Source organism: Nansenia antarctica (assembly GCF_963989245.1).
Source record: "Nansenia antarctica genome assembly, chromosome: 13".
Taxonomy (NCBI): Eukaryota; Metazoa; Chordata; class Actinopteri; order Argentiniformes; family Microstomatidae; genus Nansenia; species Nansenia antarctica.
The window spans coordinates 2702329-2724329 of record NC_137683.1 but is presented as its reverse complement, the minus strand read 5'-3'; the positions used below and the strand labels follow the sequence as shown (position 1 = coordinate 2724329).

The following is a 22001-nucleotide window of genomic DNA, read 5'->3' as shown; positions in this document are numbered from 1 at the left end:
CGACCGACAGCCCTCCACATTTCCACACACCTCCTTTATTCCTCTTAGCATTTCCATCACCGTAATGTTACTTCCATGCTCCAGTCCCACCTCCACCGTCAGGCTCGCGTCGTACCGTTTATCCGTATTCCTTTCATCGTTGTCCATTCCGTTCGTTGTGTTTGTTGCCATGTCGTCCGTCCTTAGAAGCCCCCGATCAGCACGAAGCTGTCGGGGTACTCAAAACCAAAACTCACTTAAATGTAGATGTTATAGCGTTCGATTGTTTTGCCAAACTCGCTTGAAAACTTTATCAGACCAAACGCAAGTTTGTATCTGTTCACCTCTCGCTCATGCGCATAGACGGCGGCTCTACCTCCTGCGCCACAGCCGCCCCTGTATGATAGGGGCTGATGTCTACCTATGTGTTGTATGATAGGGGTGATGTCTACCTATGTGTTGTATGATAGGGGCTGATGTCTACCTATGTGTTGTATGATAGGGCTGATGTCTACCTATGTGTTGTATGATAGGGGCTGATGTCTACCTATGTGTTGTATCATCTTGTATGATAGGGCTGATGTCTACCTATGTGTTGTATGATAGGGGTGATGTCTACCTATGTGTTGTATGATAGGGGCTGATGTCTACCTATGTGTTGTATGATAGGGCTGATGCCTACCTATGTGTTGTATGATAGGGGTGATGTCTACCTATGTGTTAGGGTTAGGGTTACCTATGTGTTGTAATGTGTAAAAAAGGTACTGTAAATAATGGAAAAGATGAATGTTTGATAATAAAAGATACCAATAAAAAAAAGGTTGGTTGAGCATGGTGCTAACAACGCTTAGGTTGTGGGTTCGATTCCTTCTGGGGAGCATATAGTGAAAAGCGTATGCACTCACTGCAATGTGAGTCGCTTTGGATAAAAGCGTCAGCTAACAGGCATATATTATGTGTGTTTTTGTTGGTTTTGTTTTGCCTTTATGCTACGCAACGAATCTCATTAAGATAATCCCGGGGACGCCTGGGTAGTGTAGCTCACTAAGGCGTCAGCCACGTCATCACAGGGTCCCTGGTTCCATTCTGACCATCGACCTATCCTGCATATCATCCCTCCTCTCACTCACCCATCCTCTACTGTCTATATCCCAATGAAGCAGAAATGCCTTAAAACAAAACAAAACAAAACAAAACAAAACAAAAAAGAGAATGATGATGTGTGATCTCTGCAGAGCCCAGGAGGGACGGGTCCCCGGCCTCCCCGGTCAGCAGCCAGAAGATCACCCTGCTCCTCCAGAGCCCCGCCGTCAAGTTCGTCACACACCCAGAGTTCTTCACTGTCCTACACGCAAACTATGTGAGTGCTGCTGGTACATATACTGTTAGCTGTACATCCTTTAGTTCAATGTCATTTTTATGTCATTTTTATATTAAATGTTTCTCTACTGTAAATAATAATAATTCATAATAATCCTTCCTAGCATTGTGACTGCCAATGGCCCCTGGTCCAGCATAAATGTGTTATTCTTACGATGACTGTCCCACTCTCTGCTCACAGAGCTCCTGATAACATTGAACTTGCCCTTGAGCCCTAGTGACCCATCCACATGTCCCCTGTAAGAGCCCATGCCTGAATGTTTCAGCGGAGGCGATGTTCAGATGTGTGACAGTCTTGTCCCAGAGGTTAACATGGCGTGTACAGTATTACCATCCATGACTTTGTCAACGGTCAAGACCTAATCATGCTGAGCCCAGTGGTGGTGGCTGGGCCCGCAGGACGGTGTTCCATGATGGTTGATTTATGAATAGAGGCCCAGGTCACTGTAGACCCTTCACTGTAGACCCCTCACTGCAGACCCCTTACTGTAGACCCCTCACTGTAGACCCCTCACTGTAGACCCTTCACTGTAGACCCCTCACTGTAGACCCCTCACTGTAGACCCCTCACTGCAGACCCCTCACTGTAGACCCTTCACTGTAGACCCTTCACTGTAGACCCTTCACTGTAGACCCCTCACTGCAGACCCCTCACTGCAGACCCCTCACTGTAGACCCCTCACTGTAGACCCCTCACTGCAGACCCCTCACTGTAGACCCCTCACTGAAGACCCCTCACTGTAGACCCTTCACTGTAGACCCCTCACTGTAGACCCCTCACTGTAGACCCTTCACTGTAGACCCCTCACTGTAGACCCCTCACTGTAGACCCCTCACTGTAGACCCTTCACTGCAGACCCTTCACTGCAGACCCTTCACTGTAGACCCTTCACTGTAGACCCCTCACTGCAGACCCTTCACTGTAGACCCCTCACTGTAGACCCTTCACTGTAGACCCTTCACTGTAGACCCCTCACTGTAGACCCTTCACTGTAGACCCCTCACTGTAGACCCTTCACTGTAGACCCTTCACTGTAGACCCCTCACTGCAGACCCTTCACTGTAGACCCCTCACTGTAGACCCCTCACTGTAGACCCTTCACTGCAGACCCCTCACTGTAGACCCTTCACTGTAGACCCTTCACTGTAGACCCCTCACTGTAGACCCCTCACTGTAGACCCCTCACTGTAGACCCCTCACTGTAGACCCTTCACTGCAGACCCCTCACTGTAGACCCTTCACTGCAGACCCCTCACTGTAGACCCTTCACTGTAGACCCCTCACTGTAGACCCCTCACTGTAGACCCCTCACTGTAGACCCCTCACTGTAGACCCTTCACTGTAGACCCCTCACTGTAGACCCTTCACTGTAGACCCTTCACTGTAGACCCCTCACTGTAGACCCCTCACTGTAGACCCCTCACTGTAGACCCCTCACTGTAGACCCTTCACTGCAGACCCTTCACTGCAGACCCCTCACTGTAGACCCCTCACTGCAGACCCTTCACTGTAGACCCTTCACTGTAGACCCTTCACTGTAGACCCCTCACTGTAGACCCCTCACTGTAGACCCCTCACTGTAGACCCTTCACTGTAGACCCCTCACTGTAGACCCCTCACTGTAGACCCCTCACTGTAGACCCCTCACTGTAGACCCTTCACTGTAGACCCCTCACTGTAGACCCCTCACTGTAGACCCCTCACTGTAGACCCTTCACTGTAGACCCTTCACTGTAGACCCCTCACTGTAGACCCCTCACTGTAGACCCCTCACTGTAGACCCTTCACTGTAGACCCTTCACTGTAGACCCCTCACTGTAGACCCTTCACTGCAGACCCCTCACTGTAGACCCCTCACTGTAGACCCCTCACTGTAGACCCCTCACTGTAGACCCCTCACTGTAGACCCCTCACTGTAGACCCTTCACTGTAGACCCCTCACTGTAGACCCCTCACTGTAGACCCTTCACTGTAGACCCTTCACTGTAGACCCTTCACTGTAGACCCCTCACTGTAGACCCCTCACTGCAGACCCTTCACTGTAGACCCTTCACTGTAGACCCCTCACTGTAGACCCTTCACTGTAGACCCCTCACTGTAGACCCTTCACTGTAGACCCTTCACTGTAGACCCCTCACTGTAGACCCCTCACTGTAGACCCTTCACTGTAGACCCTTCACTGTAGACCCTTCACTGTAGACCCCTCACTGTAGACCCCTCACTGCAGACCCCTCACTGTAGACCCCTCACTGTAGACCCTTCACTGTAGACCCTTCACTGTAGACCCCTCACTGTAGACCCTTCACTGTAGACCCTTCACTGTAGACCCTTCACTGTAGACCCCTCACTGTAGACCCTTCACTGTAGACCCTTCACTGTAGACCCTTCACTGTAGACCCCTCACTGCAGACCCTTCACTGTAGACCCCTCACTGTAGACCCTTCACTGTAGACCCCTCACTGTAGACCCTTCACTGTAGACCCTTCACTGTAGACCCCTCACTGTAGACCCCTCACTGCAGACCCTCACTGTAGACCCTTCACTGCAGACCCCTCACTGCAGACCCCTCACTGTAGACCCCTCACTGTAGACCCCTTCACTGTAGACCCCTCACTGTAGACCCCTCACTGTAGACCCCTCACTGTAGACCCCTCACTGTAGACCCCTCACTGTAGACCCTTCACTGTAGACCCTTCACTGTAGACCCTTCACTGTAGACCCCTCACTGTAGACCCCTCACTGCAGACCCTTCACTGTAGACCCCTCACTGTAGACCCCTCACTGTAGACCCTTCACTGTAGACCCCTCACTGTAGACCCTTCACTGTAGACCCCTCACTGTAGACCCCTCACTGTAGACCCTTCACTGTAGACCCCTCACTGTAGACCCTTCACTGTAGACCCTTCACTGTAGACCCTTCACTGTAGACCCTCACTGCAGACCCTTCACTGTAGACCCCTCACTGTAGACCCCTCACTGTAGACCCCTCACTGTAGACCCCTCACTGTAGACCCCTCACTGTAGACCCCTCACTGTAGACCCTTTACTGTAGACCCCTCACTGTAGACCCCTCACTGCAGACCCTTCACTGTAGACCCCTCACTGCAGACCCTTCACTGTAGACCCCTCACTGTAGACCCCTCACTGTAGACCCCTCACTGTAGACCCCTCACTGTAGACCCCTCACTGTAGACCCCTCACTGTAGACCCTTCACTGTAGACCCCTCACTGTAGACCCTTCACTGTAGACCCTTCACTGTAGACCCTTCACTGTAGACCCCTCACTGTAGACCCCTCACTGTAGACCCTTCACTGTAGACCCTTCACTGTAGACCCTTCACTGTAGACCCTTCACTGTAGACCCCTCACTGTAGACCCCTCACTGTAGACCCCTCACTGCAGACCCTTCACTGTAGACCCCTCACTGTAGACCCCTCACTGTAGACCCCTCACTGCAGACCCCTCACTGTAGACCCCTCACTGTAGACCCTTCACTGTAGACCCCTCACTGTAGACCCTTCACTGTAGACCCTTCACTGTAGACCCCTCACTGTAGACCCTTCACTGCAGACCCCTCACTGTAGACCCTTCACTGTAGACCCTTCACTGTAGACCCCTCACTGTAGACCCCTCACTGTAGACCTCTCACTGTAGACCCCTCACTGTAGACCCCTCACTGTAGACCCCTCACTGTAGACCCTTCACTGTAGACCCTTCACTGTAGACCCCTCACTGTAGACCCTTCACTGTAGACCCCTCACTGTAGACCCCTCACTGTAGACCCTTCACTGTAGACCCCTCACTGTAGACCCTTCACTGTAGACCCCTCACTGTAGACCCCTCACTGTAGACCCCTCACTGTAGACCCCTCACTGTAGACCCTTCACTGCAGACCCCTCACTGCAGACCCTCGCCAGGGAGGAGACCGGCCAGACATTGACATGACCTGTCACCTGAGACAGACAGGGAATAAACTGACCCTGAGATTAAAATAGTTTATAAGTAGATGATCTGATGTCAAGTCAAATCAAGTGTGTATGTGTGCGTGTGTGTGTGTGTGCATGCATGCGTGTGTGTGTGTGTCAGGGTTTCCGTTAGAAAAATTTGCCGTCGGACATCGTGTCCGGGAAGAATTCGATTTACCGGACAAACGTGATATATTCCGGTCATCATATTAAAATATAATAAAATTTTTTTTTTGCAAAATCATATTTTTTTTTTCTCCAAATCTAATATAGCTGTTTGTCGCGGTGATTACTGTTGTGTAGCGGCCTATATATGCCATTTAATGTCTATTTCTCATCCGATACGATTAGATGCGAGCTATATAATATATAATAATATAACATGATTTGACGGATGCGCGCTATGCCATGCGTCAAATCCAGTGCTGAACGGGTCCAGCGCTGAACGGGCGCCTCACTGGGAACTGAACAGACAGCATCGATCAATGAACGGACTCCACATTACGTTAACTGAAGTTTGTTAAATTGTTTGGGATTAATGTGAGTTTTCTATTTTCTCTTTCCAGTTTTACCCTTTTTTTTTAAATCAATAAAACAACGTCATTTCTATAAGTCTCGCTGGTTGGGAAGGCATTTCGTTTAGCTCGGGAGTATGACAATGGGAAGAACATAACTGTATAACTGAATGACAACAAATGTATGAGTAATGAGTAAAACAATGTCACTTTTATAGTATGTTGTTTAACTTGCCGTTCGGTCGCCATGGCTCTAGTGTGTGTAGCAGCTTCAGCTAGCTGGCTAGAAACTTCTAGGGGTGCGTTCGTAAACACGCTCTGAGAGCGCCGGAGCGCACGCTGGCTTCGATGTCACAGAGCGACCGAGTCGTTCGATTGGACGAGAGGCGTTCCGCGAGTGCTGATCGGATTTCCAGAGCGTGTTTACGAACGCACCCATAGATGGGAAATCAAGAAACCGTATTACTATGGTGGACGGGTTGGCAGGGTTGCCAGATAGGCATGGGTTACCGCCGAATGGGCTACTGTGTTTAAGCGGTAATAGACTGGTTAAGCTGTAATCCCATCTGGCATCAATCCCATGTGGCACCTGTGCGCTGTTTCGCATAGGCCGGCCTACACATTAGGAGTCATCATCATGCCGGTGTCAAATCATATCATAATAAAAGAAATACATAGCCTATATATTCGTCTTTTTTAAAATAGAAGGAATCAGAATGTGAACTTTAGCGAATTGTATTCAAAGGGAATTATTTTCACCGGACAATATGTCCGACGACTTTTCAATATGTCGGACTTCAACCAAATTTACCGGACAAAGACCGGTAATTGCCGGTTAACGGAAACCCAGGTGTGTGTGTGTGTGTGTGTGTGTGTGTGTGGGTGTGTGTGCGTGCGTGTGTGTGTACATTTGTCTATTAAAAAAGTCCTTCTCACACACAGTATCAGAAATCAATAGGACAGCATTCTCCAAACTAGATCATTAGATTCTAAAGGTTTATTCTGACTGGCACTCAGGGCCGCTTTAAGGGGGGGCTAGCTGGGGCGGTGGCACAGGGCCTCGCGCTTTGGAGGGCCTCGCGTGAGGCAGGCTGTTTTTTTTTTTTTTTGTATCCTGGCTGGCGAGGCCCTCCAAAGCGCCAGGCAAGGGACCATATTATTATTTTTGCCTTTAATACATTTCTAAATGTTCACACATGTGATAATCATAGTCAATCATATATCTAAAATCTAGCATACCTATAGACTGTGAGGACAGGGAGATTCTTAGCAACAGAAAAAAAAAATGACACCCTATGACACCTTGACGTTGACCTTACGTGAAACGTGAATTTTGGGCGTGTGTTGACACGTGTTGTGCATAGTGACTGCTTAGTGCGACGTACAAAATGTCGAGGGAACGAGACCGAGGAAGAAAATTTGAATCGGGTGCTGAAAAAAGAAATAAAAAGAAAAGAAAGGAAGGCTTCAGGGCCTTGCTTAGAGGTTCGTTCGAAAAATTTCTAAAAACAAGTGAGGCTCCCGTTAGCACCGAAGAAGCTAACGTTGCTGCTAGTACTAGCAATGCTAGTAGTAGCACGGCACAGCCCCCCCTGAGAGGCAAAGATTATGTCCCGGAGGTGGAGGAGGACAACAGCTACACCGGCAGCAGTGGGGCTGCCCAGCCCCAGGTGATGATGGTCAGGAGTGGCGAAGTAGAGGATACGGAGGCGGTAGATGGAGCTACTCAGAGCAGCAGCAGCAGGGCTGAGAGTGAAATTGACATGGACGCAGCCACAGGTGATGGAACGCAAGACGAGCCTACGGTGTCAGATGTCATGTATGATGATCCTGGTAATTGGCCGGTACATATGGACTCTACAGTTACAGATGTGATCATTAGAAGAGGTCCCCCAAAGTTGAAACCTGGATTTAGTTATCCTAAAAATAATGAGAACAGAAACTTTAGTGAAACTTTATTTCTCCGAAAACTATCGAATGGGGTAAAAATAAAAAGAAAGTGGCTTGTGTACTCTCAAAAACGGGACATGTCTTTTTGCTTTTGCTGTAAGCTTTTCAACATAAAGGATAGGCCTACATCACAACTAGTTGATAAAGGGAGCAACGATTGGCGTCATTTAAGTGACAAGTTGAAATCACACGAAACTTCCCCAGAGCATCTTTCAAATGCGTGCAAATGGATAGAAGCAACGAAAAGACTTGAGACTAATACGGGCATAGATGCGCTACAACAGAAGGAAATGGAGAGGGAGAAAGCGCATTGGCAGGCCGTGTTAACCCGTATTGTCGCAGCCGTTCAATATCTGGCAGAACATAATCTGGCATTTAGAGGAACCAGTAATAAGATCAACGAGGAAAACAATGGTAACTTTTTAGGCCTTATAGAAATGATAGCGAAATTTGACCCAACCATGCAAGAGCATCTCAGACGGATACAAAGTAAAGACACCCATCAACATTATCTGGGGTATTATATTCAGAACGAAATCATTGGTATCCTGGCTTCAAACGGGAAAAACTCGAAGACTGCGAAGTATTTTTCGATTATTCTCGACTGCACTCCAGATATGAGCCATCAAGAGCAGATGTCGCGTGTACTGCGTTTTGTGAATATGAACTCCCTTGAGGTGAGCATCGAGGAACATTTTGTTGGTTTTATTGAGACAAGTGATCAGACTGGAAAAGGACTGACAGATTCTGTTCTCGCTGAACTGGTGCGGCTTGGTCTCGATATAAGCGACTGTAGAGGACAAGGGTACGATAATGGTTCGAATATGAAAGGACAGCAGCAAGGCGTGCAGGCTCGCATACTCCGTCTGAATCCCCGTGCCTACTTCATGCCATGCGGTTGTCACAGCCTGAATCTGATGTTGGGAGACATGGTAAAATGTTGCCCAAAAGCAATGACTTTCTTTGGTGTTGTACAACGTATATACACACTATTTGCCGCTTCAATTAAACGTTGGGAAATATTGAAAGCAAATGCTCCATCTCTCACTGTTAAACCGCTATCTGAGACGAGGTGGAAATGCCGGATAGAGAGTGTGAAAGCAATCCGCTACCAAACAAATAATATTAAGGATGCTTTGCTTGAAGTGGCAGAGAGCAGTAATGACCCTAAAGTTAAAAGTGAGGCCCTGTCCCTGGTCAACTATGAGCTGCAAAACATTGAATTCATTCTTGCTATGGTCATATGGTATGATATGTTGTTCGCCGTGAACACTGTGAGTAAGAGTCTTCAGTCTAAGGATATGCAGCTGGATGTAGCCCTGTCTCAGATTAAGGGACTAATTCAGTTCATGGAGAAATACAGAGAGACCGGATTTACCTCTGCAAAAATAACAGCAATTGAGATTGCTTCAGAGATGGATGTTGATGCAGTATTCAGGGAATCACGCGTGAAACGGAGAAGAGTAGATGCTCAAAATACCCCACTAACCCCAGAGCGGGTATTTGAAACAGAACATTTTATTGCAATTGTGGACCAGGCCCTCACAGCACTAAGCTCCAGATTTAAACAATTACAACAATTCGAGGACACATTTGGATTTATTTTTGAACTGTCAAAACTTTGCGCACTAGATGACACTGAACTGCAAAGAAAGTGTCAGGCCCTGAGCGCGTCTTTGAGTCACGGAGGATCTGCGGACATAAACGGAGAGGACCTGTTCTCCGAGCTGCGCGTCCTGCGTGAAATGGTCCCAGGGGAAACCAAGACATCACTGGAAACACTGCGCTTCCTCAAAAGGAATGAGGGAAATTTCCCAAACTGTGAAGTTGCTTTAAGGATTTTACTGACCATCCCTGTCACAGTTGCGTCTGGAGAGCGCAGTTTTTCAAAGTTAAAGCTAATTAAGAACTACTTACGGACCACCATGTCCCAGGAGAGACTGTGTGGACTTGCTATCATTGCAATTGAAAAGAACGTCTTATCAAAGCTGGATTACACAGACATTATTTCGGAGTTTGCGGGAAGGAAATTGAGGAGAAGATTCTGACATAATTATGCTGCTGGTGGTGAGTAACATCTCTATTCATGTCAATAATGGCTTGTGCGTATTTAATGTTGGGTATGATGACTGCTTTATCCTAAATCCTAATCCTTTACGAGTATAAAAGGTTTGAAATGAAACAAACATGGTTGTAAACTATCTAAATAAGTAGATATTCTATTGTCTATCAGCACAGCATGTGAGCGCATTTCTTGCAATATATCGGTGCGTGCGTGTCGCGCGGTTAGAATAGTATACATCATTATAAAAGGCCTCGCAAATCTGACTTCGCACTGGGCCTCGCATATCTCCCAAGCGGCCCTGCTGGCACTGCTGTGTTTCTGCAACAACTGCAACTCATTTCAGTATGGAACCAAACCGTCAGTTCCTAGGACACCATCAGGTGATAACAATTACTTTTCAGTCCAATCCAATGATATTAGAAAACACAATAAGACAGTGTCATGAGGCTTCATGATGACCATGTTATTGCATATTGTATGATATGAGGACCTGGAACAGTTCACGTCGTCGGTTCTGAACCACATAGTGAACTGCACCAACTCAGCCACCATGGACAAACGGGTCCGGGTCTAGCCCAACACGAAGCCATGGATGACTGGGAAGGTCCAAAAACTGCTCAAGGAGAGGGACAACGCCTTCTCAGAGAAGGACACACTGCTGTACAGCACCACCAGGGCTAACCTAAAGCGCGGCATCCGGGAGGCCAAGGCAGACCACAGAGAGAAGATTGAGGAATGCTTCCTGAGCAACGACTCCAGGCGGGTGTGGCAGGAGGTTCAGCACATGACAAACTTCAGAGCCAACAGGCTCACAGCCGCGGAGGACGACCCCCTGCTGGCGGAAAAGCTGAACTCCTTCTACTGTACGCCCGGTTCGACGAGGGGCGAACGGAGGTAACCACAACACAAACACCACTCTCTCCAGCTCTCAGCAGCCTCACCCTCACAGAGCATGAAGTGAGACGCGTGCTGAAGGCGGTGGACCCCAGGAAAGCCTCAGGGCCGGATGGCGTCCTGGGACGGGTGCTGAGGGACTGCGCCGACCAGCTGGCCGGGGTTTTCACCAACATCTTCAACCAGTCCCTGTCCCAGGCCACCATCCCACCCTGCCTGAAAACCTCAACTATCATCCCAGTCCCGAAGAAAAGCACGGTGAGCTGCCTAAACGACTACCGCCCGGTGGCACTCACACCAATCATCATGAAGTGCTTCGAGAAACTAGTCCGGGCCCACATAGTCCCACGCCTCCCGCCCAACCTGGATCCATACCAGTTCGCCTACAGAGCCCACAGGTCCACAGAGGACGCCATCGCGACGACTCTCCACTCCACTCTATCCCACCTGGAGAGGGGAAACAGCTACGCGAGACTGCTCTTTGTGGACTTCAGCTCTGCCTTCAACACCATCCTTCCAGACAGGCTAGTGACCAAACTACTAGACCTGGGACTATCACACTCTATATGTGTCTACTGACGATGTAACCAGACACCTCTCGGGAAACAGAAATACGTCAAATCGGTCTTTAAAGTATTTCTGACCTAAAACTCAGATTTTCGTTTTTTCAGCTAACATTCAACTTGAAGATGTGAAGTACCCACTCGTTATTTTTCCGAACAGTTTTATGTTCATTAAATAACTATAATCTAGCAACAAAATAGGCTTGTTTGTCATGAAATAACATACGCTTTCACTTGGGTGTGATTGGCTGTTTTTGATTGATTGATTGATTGAAAACTTTATTAGAAGATTTGCAGAAGTAGGTACATGAAAGTACATATTACATACAAGGTCAACTAACAGGATAAAAACCCAAGAAAGCCACTGGCTTATTTCAATTGGGGTCCTTGATTCTCAATTCATCGTTACATGTAAGACCGACAAAACAAACTAGTACTATCTACAAGATAATACAGACAAATAACTATTACTATCTACAAGATAAAAATACATCCATCATGGGAAGAACAATACAACAAAACATCAGGTATGTACAGCGGGTAGGGCAGGTGGGGACATACACCACAGGTGGGGGCGGGGGACAAAACACAAAGTATGTACAGTGGGTAGTTCGGGTCTTTTAATCAGATTTTTGATTTAGAGGGTCCAGTTACGGATTGCAGCCTCCTGTAAATGTTTTTTGAGAGTGGTTTTGAAGGTGGGCAGTGTTTTGCACTCCTTTAAGATTATAGGAAGGGCGTTGAGCTCTAGGGGGAGGGACAAAGGAAGCCGTGTTTGTTTTGAGAATGTGTTCTGCTTAGCTTGAAACATCTGGCCAGACAGAAGTAGATCTGGCCAGACAGAAGTATCTTTTTGATCAGAGAACCTTGCTGCAATGCTAATGTTGAAAACATTAGGACACAGGAATTGCACACTACCTGACTACTTGAGAAATACCTGAACACTTTCATTTTCATCTTGTTGGACTTTGCACAGCATGTTACACTATTGATTGCACTTTAATTCTGCTGTAGTGCGACTACCATCACTTATCACTTTATTACTTATCTTTACTTATTATTGTGATGGGATTGTTGTGATTATGTACCTTGCTGCAAAGCTAATGTTGAAGAACCACAGCCAAAGATTTGTATTATTGTGTACTGTAAAATAAATTCTGATTCTGATTCAAGACTTTTTTGTATCATTAAAAGAATAATAGTTACAACAACCATAAAGCCTCCATAATGATAAGCTGGCTAATTAGCTTAGGTAATACCTTGCTAGGTAATAATGTTAGCTATACTGTAGCTATCTGACCCAGTGAGTAACACTGACATATTGACAGCTGAGTGGTTGGGGGTGGGGTTAACCAGACATTGTTACCGCCCATTACCTGGCTGTGAAGGTGAGAAAAAAAAAACATCTTCGAAAGGCATTTTCTCTGCTTAGTGATTTCAGGTGTAGCAACTTTCAAATACTCATGTTGTCTTCAATTTGTTTCCGATTTCAATGTATGACGCATCAGAAGCTTACAATCTGTAGTTTAAGCACATGTAAAAAACAGAAAAATGATTTCGCCTACAGGTAGCCCTTTTCATTGTCAGTTGTCACATATGTGCATGGATCAAGGACTTCCTGTCTGACCACCCCCAGAGGGTGCGGGTGGGCTCCAGCACCTCCACAGCCCTCAGACTCAGCACTGGGTCCCCCCAGGGCTGCGTGCTAAGCCCCATCCTCTACAACCTCTACACCTACGACTTCACCCCCGTCCACCCCAGCAACTCCATCGTAAAGTTTGCAGACGACACCACCGTGGTGGGCTGCATCTCGGGGGGGGGGACGAGGTGGCGTACATGGATGAGGTGGAGCAGCTGGGCAAGCTGTGCAAGGTTAACAACCTGCTGCTGAACCAGTCAAAGACCCAGGAAATCATCGTGGACTTCAGGAGGAAAAAATCTGAGGTCCAGCCCCTGCTCGTCGATGGAGGGAGCGTGGAGAGAGTCTCAACCCTCCGATTCCTGGGGGTGCACATACAGGATGACCTGTACTGGAAGATCAACACAGCAGCCATCATCAAGAAGGCACAACAGCGGCTCTACTTCCTGAGAGTCCTCAGGAAAGACCACATCGGACAGGAGATGCTTGTGACCTTCTACCGCTGCGCAGTGGAGAGCATCCTCACCTACTGCATCTGCGTGTGGTTCTCCAGCTGCACAGCCGCAGAGAGGAATGCGCTACAGAGAGTCATGAGATCGGCCCAGAAGATCACCGGCGCCCCCCTCCCCTCTCTGGAAGAGCTGTACAACACACGCTGCCTCAGGAAGGCCTCCAAGATCTCCAGAGACCCATCCCACCCTGGGTACGAACACTTTGCTCGGCTGCCCTCGGACAGGCGGTTCAGGACCATGTTCGCAAGGACAAACAGACTGAAGCTCAGCTTCTACCATTCAGGCCCTGAACACAGCAAAGACCTAGGTTCTAGGCCCTGGACAATCTAGACAATTTGATGGCAGCTACTAGATTGAAATCAAGTGCAACACTGAAACACAACTGTGAACATTTCAAACCTGCAAACTGTGACACTTTAAATGAATGTGCAATAACACTATGTGCAATATGACAACCCTCGGGTACATAAGGTTCAGAGATAGGAAATGTTAGAATAGGTATAGCATAGCATAGAGTACAGCACAGTGTTTTATTTGTGTAGCATAGTATAGTGGATAGTGTACATAGCCTTTATTTATGTAAACCAGCTCTTTTCCCTTCTTGTTTTTAGTTTTTTTTCCTAGCACCAGGGGAGCCCCCCCTCCCAAATTTCGTTGTTTGGTACCTGTACTATATCAATGAAAATAAAGATCATTCATTCATTCATTCATTCATTCATTCATATTGCATTTCATCTCATTGTAACCTGTACAGCATTTTGCACTACTGTTCTACTGCAGTACGACTGGTCCCACTGTAGTACAACTTCCATCACTTTATCACTTTATTACCTTATTCACTTTATTCTATTATTGTTGATTTTGTATTCTGCTGCAATGCCAATGTCGAAGAAACTGAGCCTAAGAATGTTACTCCAGTGCACCCGTACGTTGGATGAAATAAAAGCAGTTGTGATTGTGTTTGTCTTTGTCCCAGAGTGCATACAGGATGTTCACCAACAGCACCTGTCTGAAGCACATGATCCTGAAGATCCGGCGGGACGCACGCAACTTCGAGCGCTACCAGCACAACCGAGACCTGGTCATCTTCCTCAACAAGTTTGCGGACACACAGCTTGAGCTCCCCCGAGGCTGGGAGATCAAGACCGACCCTCAGGGGAAGGTAACCATGAGCCTGGTTGGATATGGACAAGCTACCTCATATCTAACCTCATACTGTATGTGACTCATATCTAACCTCATACTGTATGACTCATATCTAACCACATACTGTATGACTCATATCTAACCACATACTGTATGTGTCTCATATCTAACCACATACTGTATGTGTCTCATATCTAACCACATACTGTATGTGTCTCATATCTAACCACATACTGTATGACTCATATCTAACCACATACTGTATGTGTCTCATATCTAACCACATACTGTATGTGTCTCATATCTAACCTCATACTGTATGACTCATATCTAACCACATACTGTATGACTCATATCTAACCACATACTGTATGTGTCTCATATCTAACCACATACTGTATGTGTCTCATATCTAACCACATACTGTATGTGTCTCATATCTAACCTCATACTGTATGACTCATATCTAACCACATACTGTATGACTCATATCTAACCACATACTGTATGTGTCTCATATCTAACCACATACTGTATGTGTCTCATATCTAACCTCATACTGTATGACTCATATCTAACCACATACTGTATGACTCATATCTAACCACATACTGTATGACTCATATCTAACCACATACTGTATGACTCATATCTAACCTCATACTGTATGACTCATATCTAACCACATACTGTATGACTCATATCTAACCTCATACTGTATGACTCATATCTAACCTCATACTGTATGACTCATATCTAACCACATACTGTATGTGTCTCATATCTAACCTCATACTGTATGACTCATATCTAACCACATACTGTATGTGTCTCATATCTAACCTCATACTGTATGACTCATATCTAACCTCATACTGTATGACTCATATCTAACCTCATACTGTATGACTCATATCTAACCACATACTGTATGACTCATATCTAACCACATACTGTATGACTCATATCTAACCTCATACTGTATGTGTCTCATATCTAACCACATACTGTATGACTCATATCTAACCTCATACTGTATGACTCATATCTAACCACATACTGTATGACTCATATCTAACCTCATACTGTATGACTCATATCTAACCACATACTGTATGACTCATATCTAACCTCATACTGTATGACTCATATCTAACCTCATACTGTATGACTCATATCTAACCTCATACTGTATGACTCATATCTAACCTCATACTGTATGACTCATATCTAACCTCATACTGTATGACTCATATCTAACCACATACTGTATGACTCATATCTAACCACATACTGTATGTGTCTCATATCTAACCACATACTGTATGTGTCTCATATCTAACCACATACTGTATGACTCATATCTAACCTCATACTGTATGACTCATATCTAACCTCATACTGTATGACTCATATCTAACCTCATACTGTATGACTCATATCTAACCTCATACTGTATGACTCATATCTAACCACATACTGTATGACTCATATCTAACCTCATACTGTATGACTCATATCTAAACCAATGACTCGCTAGTCAAGCCAAAACATTGAAATGCAATGGATTCGGTGAGTAATCCCCACTACTCTACACGAACTAGTAGGTAGTAGTAGGGATTACATCATTGCGTTTACATTTTTCGGAATAAAAGTCAGAGCGGTCTGTCGGTTGGCGACTTGTTCTCCGGTTTCACCAGCTGCTGTCACATGTATGATCTCAGTAGCGTAGGGTTAGGGTTAGAGTATTATTAAGGGATGGGATTTAACCCTAAATGTATGTATCTCAAGTGAACACTTTTTTCTTTCTCCTCCAGTCATTTTTCGTAGACCACAACAGCCGCGCAACGACCTTTATAGACCCCAGGATCACCCTACAGAACGGCCGCCTGCCCAACCACCTGACCCACAGACAGCACCTGCAGAGGCTGCGCAGCTACAGCGCAGGGGAGGTCAGTACTGCAGCTACAATCTTTAAATGAATGTGCAATAACACTATGTGCAATATGACAACCCTCGGGTACATAAGGTTCAGAGATAGGAAATGTTAGAATAGGTATAGCATAGCATAGAGTACAGCACAGTGTTTTATTTGTATAGTATAGTATAGTGGATAGTGTACATAGCCTTTATTTATGTAAACCAGCTCTTTTCCCTTCTTGTTTTTAGTTTTTTTTTTTCTAGCACCAGGGGAGCCCCCCCTCCCAAATTTCGTTGTTTGGTACCTGTACTATATCAATGACAATAAAGACCATTCATTCATTCATTCATTCATTCATTCATTCATTCATTCATTCATTCATTCATTCATTCATTCATTCATTCATTCATTCATTCATTCATTCAATGCAGGGGAGGTCAGTACTGCAGCTACAGCACAGGAGAGGTCAGTATGCAGCTACAGCACAGGGGAGGTCAGTATGCAGCTACAGCACAGGGGAGGTCAGTATGCAGCTACAGCACAGGGGAGGTCAGTATGCAGCTACAGCACAGGAGAGGTCAGTATGCAGCTACAGCACAGGGGAGGTCAGTATGCAGCTACAGCACAGGGGAGGTCAGTACTGCAGCTACAGCACAGGGGAGGTCAGTATGCAGCTACAGCACAGGGGAGGTCAGTACTGCAGCTACAGCACAGGAGAGGTCAGTACTGCAGCTACAGCACAGGGGAGGTCAGTACTGCAGCTACAGCACAGGGGAGGTCAGTATGCAGCTACAGCACAGGGGAGGTCAGTATGCAGCTACAGCACAGGGGAGGTCAGTACTGCAGCAGGGAGCGTCTGTCCATCAGAACCTTGTTATGTCATGTTGGTGTGAAAAAGCTGACACATCTGGTTCTAATCTAATAATAATGATCTTAGTCTGAAAAAGGCATTTGGCATGTGGGGATTCATTTGGTCTCCTGGTGTCCTCGTTGACAGTAGTGTTCACCCCTCCCGGCAGTGTGTCTGACGATGTTAATACTAGAACCATGAGCCATTTGACCCCTGTGAGTAAAGAAAAATGTTATATCTTTGCACTTGATCAAATTTCGGGACATGACTGTTCCTAGGTATGTGCGTTATACCACCCAGTATCCTTAGATTTTCAAAATCACATCAGGATAAGCTAATATAAAGCTATTTTGCTGTTTTTCTGTGTAGGAAGCAGGCTAATTTACAAGCAGCCAACTAGTGGTCGTTGTGTGTAAATAGCAGCTTGAGCATTGTAAAGAGGGCGGTTCTTTTAGTAGGTAAAAAAGGCATGGCTGTTCTAGTGTTAACTGTATTTTATACAACGGATAGATCCAGTCCATTCTCTATTGGTCAGTGGAATGCTGACACATTTTTTCATATTACTCCGCATTTGTATATATTACCATTATCGAAGTTACATTATTACCGTTACTTAGCAACTGATAAACAACTGTTCAGCGGATGAATACACTTACAATAAAACATAGTTCCATTAAAATACATTCATTAAAAGATTATTTTGTGAAATATCGATAGATAAATGTGGTGACCGTTGTATAAAAGCGTTAGGGAACTCGAAGCCGTGGTATATCGTGGATATCGGCACAGCTAGGGTGTGTATATATAACCACCCCGGTAGCTGTGTGCGATATCCACGATTTACCACGGCTTCTCGTTCCATAACGCTTAAGTAACGTCTGTGGTCCCTCAGGCGTCTGAAGTGTCCAGGAGCCGTGGAGCGTCTCTGCTGACCAGACCAGGGAACAGCCTGGTAGCAGCCATACGCAGCCAGTACCAGCCTGACTCTGGACAGCTAGGTACACCATGTGAGTACTGATCTGTGGTCTTCTGTGGTCTTCAGTTGGTGGAACATTGCACTGACAATCGCTTAGGTTGTGGGTTCGCTTCCCAGTCTCGCTGGGACCGTATGCTGTATACTGAAAAATGTACGTATGCACTCACGTCGTGTTTGGATAAAAGCGTCAGCTAAATGGCTCGTATAGGATATGATCACACACTCACCAGTGTGTAGAGGTGTGTCACTAGGCCAGGTGTGTCACTAGGCCAGGTGTGTCACTAGGCCAGGTGTGTCACTAGGCCAGGGGGTTGGAATACTCCACTCTGTGGTTGAATTGTAGTATGTATTCCTGCTGTTCTGTTCTCTCTAGGCGTGTGCTGTGTGCTGTGCTGTTGTGTGTGTGTGTGTGTGTGTGTGTGTGTGTGTGTGTGTGTGTGTGCTGTCTCAGTGGGGTTGTCTAAATGTAGTAGAGTACACATACCGCAGCACAGTGACACCCCAGAGACATGATGCCTTATTCTCCGTATCCTAATTACCCTGACAACTGATCTGAGACAGACGGACAGAGCCACAGCCACATCAGCTGGATTTGGGCTCAAAGACACAGTGGTGTCCCACAGGAATCCCTCCAAGTCCCTCACACACACACACACACACACACACGCGCACACACACACACACACACACACACACACACACACACACACACAACCTCAGGCAGAGCCGAGTGCTGCAGGCCTAGAGCACCACAGAATGCCTGGCGTCTTCTCAGCCATGACCAGGCCTGGACAGAGAGAGACAGAGAGATAGTTGGTTACTCTGACACCATTGGTTTGCCTGAGTTTGTGTTCATCCAAAGAGACAGTAGGTTGTTGTGTGTGACTTGAGACAACCACCCAGAGTGATCACAAATGTGTTAGTTTACATAGATTATTAGTAGATTATTTGTTCATGAGTTCTTGAAGAGCGACCATGAATTTTAAAATGTTACACGTAAGACCATGTTCAAAATTAGGTTGTTTTTTTTTGGGTTCACATTTTAGGATGCTGGCTAGAATATATTGTAAAAAATCCAGACAAAGAAAATGAATGTGGAAAGTTTGCAAGGACCCAAAAGGGATGACACACCTGGTTACTACACACACAGCTAACTTAATGTCATCTATCTCCTTCCCCACAGCTTACAATGACAAGATAGTGACATTCCTTCGCCAGCCAAACATCTTTGAGATGCTTCAAGAGCGCCAACCCAGCCTGGCACGGAACCATGCACTAAGGTGATGTTCTAGGTCTTTGCTGTTATTTATTATTTAAGGGGCAATCCGGGATTGAACTACTGTAACTGTATGTGGTCACCCACCACTTTTTGGTGGTAAACAGCTGTGGGATGGGGCTGGAGAAATGTAACTACTTTCAAATTCATAGATGACAGCACTATGGATGCTAGCACTGACCTTCCATCTGATCTAAAAGATTGTTTTGACGCACACATATAGCTTATGAGTATCTTATGTACACATATTTGATTGTATGACATTCTGAAAAATGGCAGATTTCTCAGGCTAGAATTGAGACTCTCCGAGTCCTCTAAACGATCTTAACACTAGAACAGCCATTAGTGAGTAAAGAAAAATGTTATATCTTTGCACTCGATCAAATTTCAGGACCCTCCTTTCATGACTTTTCCTAGATATGTGCGTTATATCACCCAGTATCCTTACATTTTCAAAATCACATCAGGATAAGCTAATATAAAGCTATTTAGCCGTTTTTCTGTGTAGAAAGCAGGATCATTTACAAGTGGCCAACTAGTGGTCGTTGTGTGTAAATAGCAGCTTGAGCATTGTAAAGAGAGGGGTTTTTGACCGCCGAGGCGGCTCTTATAGTAGGTAAAAAAGGCTGTTCTAGTTAAGTCTAGGACTGGGTTACATCTGGGTCAGGTGTTCTAGTGTTAAGTCTAGGACTGGGTTACATCTGGGTCAGGTGTTCTAGTGTTAAGTCTAGGACTGGGTTACATCTGGGTCAGGTGTTCTAGTGTTAAGTCTAGGACTGGGTTACATCTGGGTCAGGTGTTCTAGTGTTAAGTCTAGGACTGGGTTACATCTGGGTCAGGTGTTCTAGTGTTAAGTCTAGGACTGGGTTACATCTGGGTCAGGTGTTCTAGTGTTAAGTCTAGGACTGGGTTACATCTGGGTCAGGGGGAAGGAGAGGAATACTAGTATGAGACGTGTATGACCAATACTCTCCACTGTAAATGTCAGTAGAGACAGACTCCGTCTCCTGAGTGTAAATGTCAGTAGAGACAGACTCCGTCTCCTGAGTGTAAATGTCAGTAGAGACAGACTCCGTCTCCTGAGTGATGGAGGTCTGAAAGTGCTGATGCTGGTGTGAACCGTATCAGTGTGAACAGTCCAGGCCTCCTGAGTGAAGAGGTGGTACAGTACGTCTCTGATTGGCTCAGGGCAAACCTTATCTCTGAGGTGTGAAAGGAAAAGGGATTAGGATCTTAAAAGCATTCCAGAGCAGCAGCCTAATCCACCAACATCCACTCTGTCAGGGAGGAAATGTATCGGTGGGACATTCAGGCAGAATAAACATTACAGCAGGAGAGACTTTTCATTAGTCATTCTGAGGGCACAGAATTTGTCCTGACCATGTGACCAAACCAGGAACACCTCTCAGCCCAGGTCCTAATAGGCTATTGCAATGGGTCTAGTGCCATATCACAGACAGGAATTAAAAACTGGAGATGAATGTCTTAATGAGGTTAATGGCTTAATGTCTGTCTGCTCTCTCACACTGATGACCAATCAGGGAGAAGATCCACTACATCAGGACAGAGGGCCCACAGGGCGTGGAGAAGCTGTCCTGTGATGCAAACCTGGTCATTCTGCTGAGGTATTGTCTTTACTGTAGTGTTGGAGACAGAGTAGATTTAGATTTTTTTTTTTTTATGTTGTTCTCTCCTAAGTATAGAATTAAAAGAATACTCTCAGAGCTGTATGTGTTTTCAGTCCATATGTATATATATATATGTTTTAACCCTGATTTGTGTTGTCTGGCCCCTGTCCTCCAGCCTGTTCGAGGAGGAGATCATGTCTCATGTCCCATCTCACTCCTTCCACCCTGGCTACAGCTTCTCACCCCGCGGCTCACCTGGATCCTCACCCCAGAACTCCCCAGGTAGGTCCCTCCTCTTCACCCTTTACTGAGCAGCCAATCACCTTTTCCCTCACTGAACAGATAATTAGCTCTCACTAAAGGCCGATTTAAGCTTCTGCGTCGAATTTACGTGCGTCTACGCCGTAGCCTACGTAAGGGGTCTCCAAGTTTATAGTTCTACGTTGGTCCGCGGACCGCGGACTGCGTCGCGTTGGTCGGTGTACTCATAGCGGCATAATAGTGATCAAAAAACGTATTTTTGTTATGCTTGTTGTAAAGAAAATGTCTCAAATGCATTAAAATGACAGTAAACTCAGATAATAAGATGGTTATCATACATTTTCAAATCATTATTAATAAGTAATTACAGAAAAAGTAAATGACATTTCTGTCATGGCTTCCGCATTTTGGCCGACGAGAGAGTCGGAATCTTGTCGGAATCATGTGCTACCAAGCGGACCAATCACAGAGCTTACGATT

General features: G+C 46.0%; 1 protein-coding gene across 1 annotated transcript in view; it reads left to right on the top strand.

The window, feature by feature from the left end:
* The window catches only part of hecw1a (HECT, C2 and WW domain containing E3 ubiquitin protein ligase 1a), a gene marked incomplete at both ends in the record, with an annotated part of 104219 nt that overhangs the window by 69467 nt on the left and 12751 nt on the right, over nucleotides 1-22001 (top strand). Inside the window, 7 exons of the mRNA XM_080543792.1 lie at nucleotides 1215-1339; nucleotides 14440-14625; nucleotides 16427-16561; nucleotides 18273-18387; nucleotides 19540-19636; nucleotides 21174-21257; nucleotides 21436-21542. Of these exons, the coding sequence (XP_080399918.1) occupies nucleotides 1215-1339; nucleotides 14440-14625; nucleotides 16427-16561; nucleotides 18273-18387; nucleotides 19540-19636; nucleotides 21174-21257; nucleotides 21436-21542 (849 nt within the window). The remainder of the gene's footprint in view (nucleotides 1-1214; nucleotides 1340-14439; nucleotides 14626-16426; nucleotides 16562-18272; nucleotides 18388-19539; nucleotides 19637-21173; nucleotides 21258-21435; nucleotides 21543-22001) is intronic.